This window comes from Caretta caretta, chromosome 6 (assembly GCF_965140235.1).
Source record: "Caretta caretta isolate rCarCar2 chromosome 6, rCarCar1.hap1, whole genome shotgun sequence".
In the NCBI taxonomy this organism is placed as follows: Eukaryota; Metazoa; Chordata; order Testudines; family Cheloniidae; genus Caretta; species Caretta caretta.
Window position 1 is genome coordinate 90,811,611 of NC_134211.1, and position 14,189 is coordinate 90,825,799.

The window sequence follows — 14,189 nt, forward strand, 5'->3', positions numbered from 1 at the left end:
CTATCCCGTGATGCCTGCACATCACCCACAGATGGACTCAAGAGTCTGTATGCACACTGCCTCTGCAGGCTTTCCGGAGCCGTCATCCTGCCTGGATCTACTTTACCCTGTAAAAGAACAGTCCTGTAAGCCGGGGGAGCACCCCCACATTGTCCACATGGCCTCAGGAGTCCCAGGTGATGGCGGGGAGAAATCTCATGCCTTGGCCTCCCTTGGCATTTGAGGCTTCTTTATTTGAGGTTCCTGGTAGCCTTGCCTGTCTGGCAGGCTGTGCCTGGGGTACCTTAGGTCTCTCTAGTGCTAGTGAGCACTGTCCCCTCCTAGTGTTGGCATGGCACCAGGCCCCCATGCCAGGAGGAGCGTGCCCAGCAGGATGGGATTATCAGGCTTCCCCCTCTGTCCCTGTCCACCATGGTACGTATGGGGTATTCTGGCCTGGTGTGCTGTAGGCGGCATGTTCTGGAAGACAAAGGGAGCATCTGGGTGTATATGGAAAAAAGGCTCCTTTCCAACAAATTAGGGGAGCTGCTTTCTTTTCTGGGAGGCCTCATGAAGTGTCCCCTCCGGTCCCATTCCTGGCAGGCGCAAGGCAATGAAGGGACGACTTTACTTCACCACCAAGGCACAGAAAGAGGGGAAAATCATGATCAAAACTCACCCTTGCGCCCGCATCTTCTGCTGCCGCAGCTGCGGCTTCGAGCAGGTAGGAGATCGGAGGGGTGGGGGGCCGGATAACACTCGCCCCCAGCGACCCCCAGGCACCTGATCAGAGATTCTCTTACAGCTTCCCCTCCCCCCACTGCTCTGCTTCTGTGACAGCCACTGAACGGTGCTGTTCCCCAGTCTCCTTCCCACCATGCATACTGGAGGATGGAGGTTCAGGAGAATGAGCCCCAGCATCTCACACTGGCTGAGATGGGCCAGGGGAACTCTCAGGGCAAGAGGGAGGTTTCCACAGATCAACAAACGACCCACAGAATCAGTGGGTTTAATTGGCAGCCAGGCATGCACGCGCGCTCACCGGAACCTGAATTGTGCATTTAGGAAACACTCGCCTGCTACTGCCCTCTACGGGCACAAACTGTCACTTGCAGCTGTTATTCCAACCCAGACAGCTGTCTCCTTGACACAGACCTTAGTGTTGTTCTTTTGCAAGCAGTGTGTCTTCCTGGAGAGAGTGGAATGACGCACGCTTACTCTCACTTTCACACCCCGCCATGGCTGACTCACTGCAGCTGTGCATCCTGGGTTAGCATATGTCAGCTGTTGAACACTGTTTCTTAATATTTCTTCCTGCAGTATACAAAGGCCACGATCAGTATCAGGGTCCCGTTGTGCTAGGTGCTGTACGTGCCCACAGAAAAACATAGGCTGTGACACTCAAAGCCCCCGATCCTGCAAGTTGCTCCTCACTGGCAGACCACTGTGTGCACCAACATAGACCTGCCCACACAGAGCAGCTTCGTTCAGGGGGCGGGCCTAACGAGACAGGGAACACCTGAAGGACATTGGGAGAGGGATACAATCAGATAGAGTCAGGTTTAAAATCCATAGGTGCATTTTCAGGTTCTTTCCTGACAGTTAAGCAGTGTAAGGGCCAGCTCTCCCTATGTGCCCCTTGCATCGTTCACTGGCTGGTGTCTCATAGGCACCACACCACACCACACCTGGGGTGAGTCCAGAGGAGCGATCTGAAGGAGGAGGCCGTAGTGATCTAAGGGTTCAATGCCCCCTGGTTCTGCTGCTGTTTCTTAAGGTGAAGGTGGACAAGGTGGGGGCCAGATGCCCTCAGTCAATGTCCTTTGTCCCAGCGAGGGGTGATGCTGGGATTAAACATACTCATGGTGGTGGGAGTTTCAGCTTTAGGATGTTCCCAAACGCTGTCTCCTTAAATCCTGCATCAATGCATCTTCTGCCCTAGCTTGGACCACAGGCCCCGACTCCCTCCTGGAATCCTTATTTCCCTCACATGGGTGAGGGAGGAGCCTGGACATACAAAACCAGCTCCTCTCATTCCCACTGGTAGTTTGCTCCATGACTGCCAGTCCAGGTGTTGATGTGGCAGCCCCCAGATTTCATCTCCAGTGGTCTGCTGGGAGGTGAGTCCCCATCTCTCTGGGAGGAGAGCTCCTTTTAAAGTGATCTTTCCTCTCCCTTTGCAGGTGGATGCTGAGCAGTACTATGGGGAGCTGGAGGAGAAACTGACCGATGAGTTCAATGCTGAGCGCAACCGCATTACGCTCAAGCGTCTTGACATGGCCTTCGTCACTTTCCAGGATGAGAGGATGACAGCAGTGTGAGTGCCAGGCTCAACGAGAGCCAGGCCAAGGCCCTGCTAGCTAGAACGGCCCTCTGGGCAGCCTGAAAATAACTTTCCCCTGCACATTACCCCCTCCCCATGGGAAATGAACCTGAAATTCACACAGCTCTGGGGTGTAAATATAAAAATAACAAGCAGCTTCGGCTTCTCTAGCACTTTCCCCTGCTGGGTTTGGGACCAAGAATGGTTAGTCCGTTCCTGCTTCAGAGCCAGCAGGGGTGCCCACCGTCAGTGGCCCTGGTGCTTTGAGGCCATCAAGGGGCGCTCTGAGTATTTCCATGGTTCCGCATGGACTCTGATTTTCAGTAAGCTAAACCCAAATGATTGTTTAGTCTCATTTGGACTCTGCCCATCATATCAGCAGAGGAAATGACCTCTGAGTTTGGCAGAAGGCCACAGCCTATGATTGTGGGAAGAATGTTTAGGGTGGCAGAGATCCTGAACCCTTTCCCCCCGCTCCCCCCAGCTCTTCTCATATATGGGAGCAGGAATCTGTCCCGTGAGCCAAGGTCTCCTCTTCCTCCTCTCTCCTGTAGGATTTTGAAGGATTACAGCCGCATCCACTGCCGCAGGCACCCACAGCAATCCTCCGTGACCACGGTGGTAAAGTCCCACAGCTGGGGCGTCCGCTATGCCCCCGCCCCCAGTGACATCATCTGGTAAATCCCCACACAGCTGGAAGGAGGGGGCACCAGGGCATGAGGTGGATCCAAGGGTTTAATTCTCCCAGACCTTTGGGAGTGCTAAGGACTGAGAATTTGCCTCTGCGAGGCCTGAGCAGTGACACCAATGCAGCGAGGTTGCAAGTCTCAGCTAGGCCAGGCAAGGGAGGGGAAAACGAAGTCTCCTGGGCTTTCTCTGGCATTGGTGAATCCAGAGCCCTTTGCAGGGGGCACAGAGATTCCATTGTGCTGGTCCTCCTGGTCCCTGGGGATGCCCCCAGTTCCAGGTTGGACAGTGCAGGGGACAGTTGTGTTGAGATGGGGTGGGATGGGGACTAATAGCAGGAAACCCAAAAGCAGAAGCCCTGGAATAATCGGAAAGGATGGGGTCTACGTGGGGGGGGTGGCGGGGGAGGTATAGGGCAGAGTGAGCATGAGAGCCAGGGGTCAGGCTGCTGAAGTGGGGAGAGCCCCTTCCCTGCCGGGTACCAAGAGGGACACCCCAGCCACCCGCACCGCTGTGCCTTTCCCTGTGCTCCAACTGCTGGATACTCTGTTCTCTCATAGGGAGAATTTATCTGTCCGTGGCACATCATGGTGGGTGCGATTTGTGCTCCTCAATTTCTGCCTCTTCATCCTCCTCTTCTTCCTCACCACACCTGCCATCGTCGTCAACACCATAGACATGTTCAACGTGACGCGGCCGGTGGAGAGCCTCAAGGTAGCCGATTCCTGCGGGGCTCTGTCTGCTGGACTCAGGGACCCACCTGGGAGGTTACCCATCTCCGCGCTTGCCTGAGGAGGGGCGGGTGTGTGCTGTCCGAGAAGAGCAGGGCATGCCTCTTCTCTGCACTCTCCATGAGTGGGATGGGTGTCTTCTTGGCAGGCAGAAAGGGAGAGCCCACATGGTTGGCAGCCACATGTCCCTGATGGAGGCATCCTCGGGTCCTGTCTCTCTGTGTGGGGTTATGTGTGCCCCTCCCAGGGTATGGGGTCACTGCCTGGGGGGCATAGGGAGCCAGTGAGGCAGGGCAGCTTTGTGAGTGTGCCAAAACAATGGAGGTGGGGGGGGCACCATTACAGACTTCACCAAGTGCTGGGCTGCTCCAGAGCTGCCATTAATCCAGCCCCTTCCTCCCCAGTAATCTGTGACCTGTAGCCGGGGGCCTGGGTGCTTTCTCTGTCCCAGTCAAGCCTTCGGTCCTCAGCCTCGCCTCCCCTCCAGCAGTGGAGCGAGTGTCCAAGGGCCTCCCACCAGCCAGGCAGGGTCCTGAGCTTGTCTCCGGTCTCTCCCCTCCCCAGAATCCCGTCCTCACCCAGTTCTTCCCCACGCTGCTGCTCTGGGCCTTCTCTGTGTTCCTGCCCTTCGTCGTGTACTATTCCGCCTTCTTTGAGTCACACTGGACCAGGTAACTCACAGCCTATACACTCTGACCTTTCACGCCGGGGCCTGCCTCCCCCCTCGGAATCACTCAGGATCTGGAGCTGAATGAAAACCCCAGTAGGTACCATTTAGTCCATCTGCAGGGGTCAGGGAGGGATTGGTCCCTGCAGTCTGTTCCGCAGGGCGCTGTCCAGTCCCTCCCTGAGGAGACAGTTCCGTGCCCTGGGAGATGGCTGCCTCTGCCCTCGTCTGCCCTCGTCAGGTCACTGTGCTAGGTGCCATGCTGCTTGCTCCCGCCTCCGCTGGTCAGCAGGCACCTGGCGTCTGCACACACAAATGCTTCAGTGCTCTCGGCTCTGTTCCAAACAGGCTCTGAATTTCCAGGACAAGTGAGGCCGAATGGCTCCCAGCGCAGTCGTTCCCGTGCCTGTGAGGATGGAGGTGCAGGCGCCCACCTTTTTAAAAATGACCTGCTACCAGGGTGGGGGGTCAAAGCTGCCCCACTTGATGAATGTCCTGTAGTCCCCTCTCTTCTCCCTTTATCTATGCCCCTCGCTTTAAACCTGCCCCGGGCTACACTAATGCCTCCCCATGGCCTCAAGCAGCAATCCAGCTGTGGTTGTCCAGCTGCGTTCCCCCTCCGCTCCCGTCACAATGCCCCACTCAGCAGCACCCCCTGCAGGTGGCCCAAGCCACCCAGTGTCCCCAGCCATGCTCCTTCCATTGGCATCCCCTGCAAGTGCCACATCTTCTCCCCCTGAGCACAGAACGTGTGCCTCCAGTCTCCAGCACTGAATGTCCTGAGCTGGTGATCCAAATGTGACTCGTGGGTGAGTGGTAAAGCTGGCCATTGCCGTTTGTGAGCTACAGTCAGATTTCCAGATGCAAATACTGTCATGGGAAGTGGTGAGAATTACAGAGAGACAGTGGGATTTGGGGGGTGGAGGGCTCCCCAGATGGCTTCACCACACCCTGTTCCCCCACCGTGGCCTCTGCATAGTTTAGGGAAAGAATCACCACCTTCCTCAGTTAGTGCTCTGCTCCAACAGTTAGCGCTCTGTTCCAACAGAGCAGCATCCCCTTTGAGGACAGTCTGATTCCCCAGTGCAGCACTGGACCCAAGCCCTAAGCATCTCTCCCTCCAGCTTCTCTTCTGTCTCCAAAATGTATAAAGATCTTTTCCTTTTTCTGTAGGTCGAATGAAAATCAGGTCACGATGCACAAGTGTTACTTCTTTCTGGTGTTCATGGTGATCATCCTGCCCTCGCTGGGGCTGACCAGGTACCACCCACGTGTACAGCCCTCCTCATCTGCCTGCAGACTGGGAATTATGTCCATGTCCCTGGAGCTCTTCATCCTGAGGGATCAACCCCAAAACATTTTGCAGAGACTGTGTGTGCAGGGATCACTTCACCCACCACTGAAATGCAGCCGCCACTGAAATGGAACACAGCATCTCTTAGCACTCAGCAATTCTACACACCAGTTATGGCAGAAAGTGAAGTGTATGGAATCCATTTGAAACGTAATAGGAAATTAGGGAAAAAGCATGGAATTGCCCATGGCCCAACTCACCAGGATGCCAAGATTAACTCCCTGACTCTTGGGCAATGTGCCATCATGTCTTTAATAACCATGTGTATTCCAGGGGGTATCAGTGTTCCAGCTCCTCTGAAAGTCTGCCACCACACAGCATCCCTGAGAGCAGTAACTTGTTAAAGAGCAAAAATATCTTACAGATTAATATCTGGTTATTTATCATTCTCTGTGCTGTTGCTCCTTGGCCAACGCCAGTCGATGGCTTTAGGGACTGTGGAATGGCCCCGTTTGTCTTTGAGAGAGAACTGACCGTCTCCCTCTGGGGAATTTCCTGGTCTAATAGATTGATAGTGTGTATCAAACAGAAATGGCAAAAACAGTACAGCTACTCAGAGGCTATTGCATTTGCAGAGACTCCTGCTGAGACCCAACTAGCCAGCCCTTTAGCCAGAAAGCACTTGCTCCTCCCCTCTCTGCACGTTCGTTGTCTGTTCCCGGGACTGTCCTGTCCCCAAACTCTCCCCTGGTGAGCCCCTCAGCCCAAGGACCCCCAGCTGCACAGCCCCCTCCTTCCTGAGTATGAGCTAGATCAAGTGACCCTGGGTATTAACCCCTCTCTTGTTCAGCTGATCTGCAAAGGAACTCCTTAGCCAGGTGTATATGTGAACCTTGTTCTCAGGTCTAGCCAAGCTGTGATCAATTCTGGATCCTGGGGTTGGGGCAAAGGTGGTTTTAATCACCTTTGGGGTTTCCTTATTCTGGTGCCGGCTGGGATCCAGTTTGGTTTCCAGCACAACTTAAAGAAGCCGTGGGGCTGACCTAACTTGCCCTCAGCTGCCTGTGGCATCAAGGGGTTGTTCTAGCGGCTGGGACTAGTCAGAGCATCGAGATCCTTCAGTCAGATCCCTGATGCCAATGGCTTTATGCCACCTATGGATTCTGGCTATGCTGGGGCAATTGCCAAGCAGCTAGTGGCCCTTTGCTCAGCTGGGGATGTGCAAACGGACCAAAGCATCAAGCCAAGAGCGCTCTGCAGGAGCAGCAGCCACTCCAGTAAGATTTTGGCACGGCTCCTTTGTAGGTTTAACCCTTTCTGTGGCGACTTCCAGGTCTTGTAACCAGGTCCTTCAGTAATTGCCACCTTTGAGAGAACAGTGTTTTCCAGCATTTGCGCCATGTGGACCAGCTGTTCCTTCCCAGACCAGCCTTGGTTATTATCATTAGTGTTATTAGTCACACAATGCCAGAACAAAACAGGCTGAGCACGTTCCACACCAAGGTCAGGCCCCGTGCCAAAGGGAAATCCAGAGATGGGTGGGGGCAAGGTGTGCTGCAAGACTTTTCCCTGCTCTCTGCATGTGCGTACGTGCGTGTGCATGCGAGAGAGAGAGAGACTCTTGCCTATATGCCCTGGATATTCTCTCTTGTCTGTATAACCAGCTCCTGTTCTCCCTTCTCTTATCCAGTTTAGATCTTTTCTTCCACTGGCTCTTTGACATTCACTTCTTGGATGAGGCAAATATCAAGTTCCAGTGAGTACTGGCGGGCCCTGAACATGTGTGGAGCCGTGTTTGTGTGGGGATGTGCGTACACGTGTCGATTAGGGGGAGCTGCATGCACAGCTGAGTGTGTATGGGGGCAGAGGAGTTGCATTTTGCACTGTCAGTGTTTTGGTTGCAGTGTTTTGGATGCCCCAAGTTTTGGACCCCATTTCTGAGCAATCCCCTGAGCAGAAGGGGCTGCAAGCTCATGGACCCAGCAATCCTGCAGCTGTCACCCCCTGCACTGCTGGGCAGCAGCTTGGAGTGATTTGGGCATGAGTCCTGCAGCCACCAGCCTGGCACAGCTCTTCTCTGGCCATCTGCTTGGGGCACGTCTCATTCTCTTCCCTCCTTTTTGTTTCCGGGGGCAGGTGCGTTTTCCTCCCTGATAACGGCGCTTTTTTTGTCAACTACGTCATCACGTCCAGCCTGATCGGGACAGCCATGGAGCTGCTGCGCATCCCCAGCCTCATCGTCTACGCAGCCCGCCTCTGCTTTGCCAAGTCGGAGCCAGAGCGGCTCCACATCAAGCGGGTATGTGGCTCCACTCCTTGCACACCTGCACCCACACGTTGCCCAGCTGCCACACCCCTCCTGGGCTCTCAGACCCACCAGAGCCTGTCTCCACTGTCCTGGCCAGAAACTCAACGTCTTATACTCAGGAGGGTGGGGCTTTGGTCCCAATGCCTCTGGGGAGAGACCCGTGGCCTAGGGCTGCTCCAGGAGGTGGGGCTCTGGTTAGAGTGACCAGGTATCCGGTTTTCGACCAGAACACCAAGTCGAAAAGGGACCTTGGCGGCTGTGGTCAGCACCGTCGACCAGGCCATTAAAAGTCTGGTCGGCAATGCTGCGGTGCTAAGGCAGGCTAGTCCCTACCTGTCCTGGCTCCGTGCTGCGCCCCGGAAGCAATCAGTAGGTCCGGCTCCTAGGCGGGGAGGCCACGGGGCTCTGCACACTGCCCTTGCCCCGAGCGCCAGCTCCACACTCCCATTGGCTGGGAACCGCGGCCTATGGGAGCTGCGGGGGTGGTGCCTGTGGCCGAGAGCAGCACACAGAGCTGCCTGCCGCACCTCCACCTAGGAGTCGGACTTGCTGACCGCTTCCGGGGCACAGCGTGGTGCCAGGACAAACAGGAAGCCTTAGTCCCTCCACTGCACTACTGACGGGGAGCTGCCGGAGGTAAGCCCTCACCCCAACCCCCTGCCCCATCCCTGAGCCCCCCCAAACCCAGATTCTCCTCCTGCACCCCAAACCCCTCATCCCCAGCCCCACCCCAGAGCCTGCACTCCCAGATGGAACCCTCACCCCCCTGAACTCCAACCCCCTACCCCGCAGCCCCCTCCCATACCCTCACCCCCTTCTCCACCCCAACCCCCTGCTCCAGTCCAGAGCCCCCTCCCATACCCTGAACCTCTCTGCCCCACCCCTCAGCCTGGACCCCCCACTCCTGCACCCCAAACCCCTCATCCCCGGCCCCACCCCAGAGCTCACACTCTCAGCCAGAGCCCACACACCAACCCTGTGCCCCAGCAGGAAGCCTCCTCCCACACCCTGTACCCCTCATTTCTGGCCGCACCTCAGAGCCTGCACCCCCTGTTAGAGCCCTCACCCCCTCCTGCACCCCAACCCCCTGCCCCAGCCCAGTGAAAGTGAGTGAGCGGGGAGAGAGTGAGCCACTGAGGGAGGGAGAATGTAGCGAGCAGGGGAGCAGGGCCCTGGAGAAGGGGCAGGGAAGGAGGCGGGGCCTCAGGGAAGGGGCAGGGCTAAGGTGTTAGGTTTTGTGAGATTCAAAAGTTGGCAACTCTAGCTCTGGTCCCAGTGCTGGGGACAGGCTCGTTGCTGGAGGCTGCTGCAGGAGGCTTGGCTTTGGTTCCAGTCCCTCTGTGGCTGGCAGGGGTAAGCTGTGCAGAGGAAGCAATCGGTGCAGGTCTGGGAAGGCACCGCGGCAAGGGAGTACATCATGTTGCTCAGTAGTGACCCCACTGGCTGTGTGAAGAGCAGCAGCGCCCGGCTCTGAAGGAGAATCCCTTCCATGGTCAGCAGGCAATGGCTGCGTCATGGTGCCTGGGTGGATTACACAGGAAGAAAGGAAGCATAAAGGACTAGGAGTTGCTGCCAGGCCCTGGAAGAGATGCTGGGGAGCGTGGGGTTGGGGGAAGGCAATGGGCTGGGAGATCTGGGGTCAGTTCCTGGCTCTGCCACAGACTCTGTGGGTGAACTGGGACAAGGCCTGTCATCTCTCGGTGCCTCAGTTTCCCATCTGTGATGTGCGGGCAACACATCCTTTCTCTGCCTTCCGTCTGTCCATGCAGAGTGTGAGCTCTCTAGGAGAGGAGCTGTCTCCACCATGCGTATGTGCAGTGCCTAGTGGGGGGCCCCGATCTCCGCTGAGGCCTCCAGCTAGCGAGGTAACACACACGGTAGTAGCAGGCTGGAGGCAGCCGGGTAACTGGGCTGTTGATTGTGCCTCAGAGCCAAGCCTATGAGTTCCAGTTTGGGCTGGAGTACGCCTGGACGTGCTGCATCTTTGCTGTCGTCATGACCTACAGCATCACCTGCCCCATCATCGTTCCCTTTGGTGAGTGGATGTACCAGTCCTGTGAGCTTCCAGCCCGGCCCTCAGCTGTCTCACCATCTCCTCTGGGCCTGGCCCCGGGGCTGGAAGCTGCCTCACCCACACCCATGTTCCCAGGGGAGTCTCTTTGCTTCCTTGGGAGGTGAGCTGATCATCAGAAGGCAGCTCTGTCTGGTCTCATTGGCCTCCTGCTGAAACACCCCCCCGCCCCCACCCCCACACACACTGTCATGCAGCGACTGGGGAACCAGCCCTGGTACAGAGAAGTGAGCAGGGATCAGCTGCCAAATCCCTTGGCCCAAAACTTCATCACTGGCATCAATTCCATGGACTGTTCTCCTTGACCCAGTCCCTCATCCCCTCTCCTAGCCGTGGTGCTCTCGCTTCACCCCCGTTTGTCCAGTGGTGGCACCTGTCCTGATCCTCCTTCATCCTCCTGGCCCAGGTTTGCTCTACATGCTGCTGAAGCACATGGTCGATCGCTACAACATTTACTACGTGTACATCCCCACCAAGCTGAACCAGCGCATCCACTCGGCGGCCGTCAGCCAGGTGGTGGTGGCACCCATCCTCTGCATGTTTTGGCTGCTCTTCTTCTCTGTCCTGCGTCTAGGTAGGGTGGACTCAGGGCAGGGACTCCTCCAGCCTAGACCTTATCTGTATCAGGGCTCACTTCTCTAGGGGACAAGCAGCCAGCTAGTGACCATCACCTTCTCGTCAGGAACAGGAGGAGGGGGAATGGGGCGGACAGGGAGAAAATAAATGGGGAAAGGGTAATGTTGGGGAGATCTCAACGGAACTCACCGTGTGGGGGGAGGGCTCAGCCAGATGTGGGGGAGACCTTGGCTGGTACTTGTGGGGGGTACTCAGTCAGATGTGGGGAGATCTTGGCTGCTACTCAGAGTGGGGGGGATCTCAGCTAGTACTTAGGGGGGGGCCTTAGCCAGAGGTGGGAGAGATATTGGCTGGTATTCAGGGTGGGGAGGCTCAGGCAGATGTGGGGGAGATCTCGGCTGGTACTCAGAAGCTCTTGTGGCTGGTAGGAAGTGAAGCTGGTGGACTCTGATGCAGACTCCCATGCTGGCTGGCTGTTTTTCTCTGCTCCAGGTCCCATCCGTCCCATCACCCTCTTTACCTTCGTGGTTCTTCTATCCTGCATCCTCTTCTCTTTCTTTGGCCTGTGTCTGAAGAAGCTACAGCCAAGGAAGCCCTCCAGCTACCAGGTGAGAGAGGGAAAGCAGCCACTTTGGTCCCAGGACCTGACTCATCGTCTCTTTGTCCTGTTTGTCTGTGTCTTGCCTCTCAGGGGGTCCATATGTACTGAGGTGCCTGACGATTTAGTTGCGTCTGGAGCAGACACAGGGCTGACTCCCCTGGTGCTGCACAGAGCATCCCCCCTCTGTCCATTCACCATCACCAGCTTTGGGTGTGTCTGTGCTGCAGTTACCCATCTCTGTGAGCTGTAAAACCAGCTGTGGGTCCATCTCTGGGCAGGTATCTCTGATGGGCGTGGTCAGCTCAGTTAATCCTAGCTCTCAGTGGCTGCAAATGTGATCCCCTCCCTCTCCAACCCCATGGTCTCAAAGGGCTGTACGAGGGTGTGTTCCTGGGGTTTGCCCCCACCACTTTGGGGAGCTGCTCCCTCCCTCCCGGACTGCTTCATCTTCTCCCCCCATCTTCCGGCAGATGTCCGAGCAGTCAGAAGGCACCTTCAATGACACAGAAAGAAGCAGCATCTCCTCAACCCCTAACTCAAATGTGAGTATATCCACCCCCCCGCCTGCCTCCCGCCCCCTCCCTGGCCTCACGCACCAGACACCTCGCTTCGGGAGTCAGCTTCATGCAGCGTCAAAACACTCTGACGCAACCAACCACTAATGCCTGAGACCAGGAGCACTGCACTGAGACTCTCACGGTGACCCAGACGTGCCTCTACCCCGCCATGGCCACGCATCTCCTGGTGCACAGCTCTTGTGAATGAGGGTAGTACACTCACACGCCCCAACCTCATTGGCCAATCAAATCCCGCCTTTTGTCCAGCCTGGATTCTGAGTGGGAGCGGTGTCTCTTTCTGATCCTCGCCTCTAGCCCATTGTCTGCTTTGTGCCCCAGATGTTCGTGGCCACGGTGCTGCAGGAGCCGGAGCTGAGCCTGACGCCGGCTGCCTCCCCAGCTCACCAGTCCTACGGCACAATGGGCAACCGGCTGGAGCCGGTGGAGAACAGCGAGGAGGGTGGCCTGCAGAGCTTTGAAACGGAGCTGGAGACTGTGGAAGGCGAATTCAGAACCGGGCCCATACTGGAGGACCAGGTCCATTACCACTGAGCAGCCTCCCGCAGTGGCAACACCAGCTGGACAGAAACACCGACATCAAGTATTGAGAACGGGGAGGAAACTCCATCTTTTAGGCCCCAAGCTTCCTGATCTGCCATATCGACCCTGCCGCCAGCTCTCAGGCCCTGGCGAGGGTCCAGTGCCGCTAACTGGACCAGTACCAACACTGCTGAAGGAGCAGCGGCTTTCCTGGCCTCCGAGAGCCCAAGCCCCAGTGCTGGGGCGGTGGCCTCCTGCTCATGCACACAGATAATACTGGGGTCTAGGGTGCAGTGGTGGAGACAGAACTGAACTGAGGGAGAGACCCCAGGAGGCCTCCTGCTTCCATCCTGTGCTCCAGCTCTGAGCAGCTGGAGCCAACTGCTAATTCATCTCATGCTAAGTAGCCTGTCTGCCATCTCCTGGCTTTCCCTTCTCCTGGAGTCAGGGTCAGTCGCAACAGACCTCATACACCTGTCGTTGCTTTCCCCACCTTTCCCTCTGGTTCAGCATCTCTTTGGAAAGGAGGAGTGTAGTAGAGTGAGTGGCCCCCAGACACTGGGGCTGGGGGTGCACAGACCCATTGCGCCAGGGCAGACGTGGCTGTGAACCTTTTTTATCAACATATTTGGGGAGATTGGGAGGTGGGCATGGGGAATGGGCTTGTTCTCCTGCTGCCAAGGGAAAATGCCCAGAGAGCACCGATGAACGTGTCCAATGCAGACGCAAAGGCCTGCAGCTCCTTGGCTGCCACAGGAGTCAGCCAGACTCAAGTGCAGATGCCAAACCCGTAGCTTTGTGGTGCGCTCACTCGCTGCCCCAAGGAGCAAGACAGGGGAGTTGCCCTTTTAACTGGGCCCCAGCGCCAGGCCTGAGTGTCGTCTGTTCCTTCCCCCCCATGTCTGCTTGTGGCTATGTGTGTGAACGCTGTCTGTCTTTGGGGCTCCTTGCACCTTGGTTCAGTGTCAGATACAGAGCCTGTCACCTGGTTCCCCATAGCACAGGGTAAGGGAGAGAGAGAGATAGAGATGGTGGGCACCAGGGGGAGAGTGCTGAGGCTAGGATGAAATAACAGGCAGCGAAAGGAGAATCGTGTGCCCTGAAGCATTAACACTTTGTACAGCACCATATTGCAGACTGCCGGCTCTTTGGGCATGACCTCCGGCGATGCATGTAGACTCCAAGGGCTTAATTAAAGAGGCAGCTAGGAGTAGTGGGGGGCTCTATACATGCAGTGGCTTATGCATGTGATTGAACAAGCTCCTTTGGGGAACCCTTCTGGGAAATCTCTGGGCGGGAAAACCTCTGCCCCCATCGCCTGGACTGGAGAACACATGGAGCAGCCTCATGAAAGCTTGTTTCGGCTGGCCCTGCAGAGCCCAGTAAAACGGGGGCAATATGGTTGCAGGTGGCTCAGTGAGGGATCCGGATGTGGTAGGGGGCAGGTGGGAATGGGGAAATCTGGATGCACAGGGGCTCATTTTGGGGTGGAGGGGTTCCAAGTGCAGGGCAAGGGCCAGGTGCTGAGGGCTCGTCAGGGTGGTCTAGATACCGGGGGCGGGGGCTTGAGTGCAGTGGGGGGATGGGCTGGCTGCAGGGGTGGGGGAGTCTATATTGGGGGGGGGTCTCAGCAGGGAGTCTGGATGCAGGGAAGCTCCAGCTGCAGGGGGTGAGGCTCTGCAGGGTGGGAGTATGGGTGGGGCTTCTGGGGGGGGGGGGGGTCCTGGGGCCAGATGCACAGGGGTTAGGCAGACTAGGGAGCAGCACCAAGTACAGTGACCCACACCCCCCCCCCTTCCACACCCCCTATGGCTGAGGAATGATGGTGGCAGGAACGGGGGGGGGGGGGGGTGGG

The 14,189-nt window shown here is 56.9% G+C and overlaps 1 protein-coding gene across 7 annotated transcripts in view; it reads left to right on the forward strand.

Annotated features, from left to right (window-relative positions):
- Nucleotides 1-13,883, forward strand: part of TMEM63C (transmembrane protein 63C) — an 87,253-nt gene extending 73,370 nt beyond the window's left edge. For all 7 annotated transcript variants that reach the window (XM_048855547.2, XM_048855546.2, XM_048855552.2 and 4 more), the window contains 13 exons: nt 583-703; nt 2,163-2,296; nt 2,857-2,979; nt 3,550-3,703; nt 4,285-4,391; nt 5,561-5,647; nt 7,372-7,437; nt 7,818-7,980; nt 9,919-10,024; nt 10,467-10,634; nt 11,129-11,244; nt 11,708-11,779; nt 12,134-13,883. In XM_048855547.2, the coding sequence (XP_048711504.2) occupies nt 583-703; nt 2,163-2,296; nt 2,857-2,979; nt 3,550-3,703; nt 4,285-4,391; nt 5,561-5,647; nt 7,372-7,437; nt 7,818-7,980; nt 9,919-10,024; nt 10,467-10,634; nt 11,129-11,244; nt 11,708-11,779; nt 12,134-12,346 (1,630 nt within the window). In that variant the 3' untranslated portion in view covers nt 12,347-13,883. The remainder of the gene's footprint in view (nt 1-582; nt 704-2,162; nt 2,297-2,856; nt 2,980-3,549; nt 3,704-4,284; nt 4,392-5,560; nt 5,648-7,371; nt 7,438-7,817; nt 7,981-9,918; nt 10,025-10,466; nt 10,635-11,128; nt 11,245-11,707; nt 11,780-12,133) is intronic.
- Nucleotides 13,884-14,189: the final 306 nt, after the last annotated feature.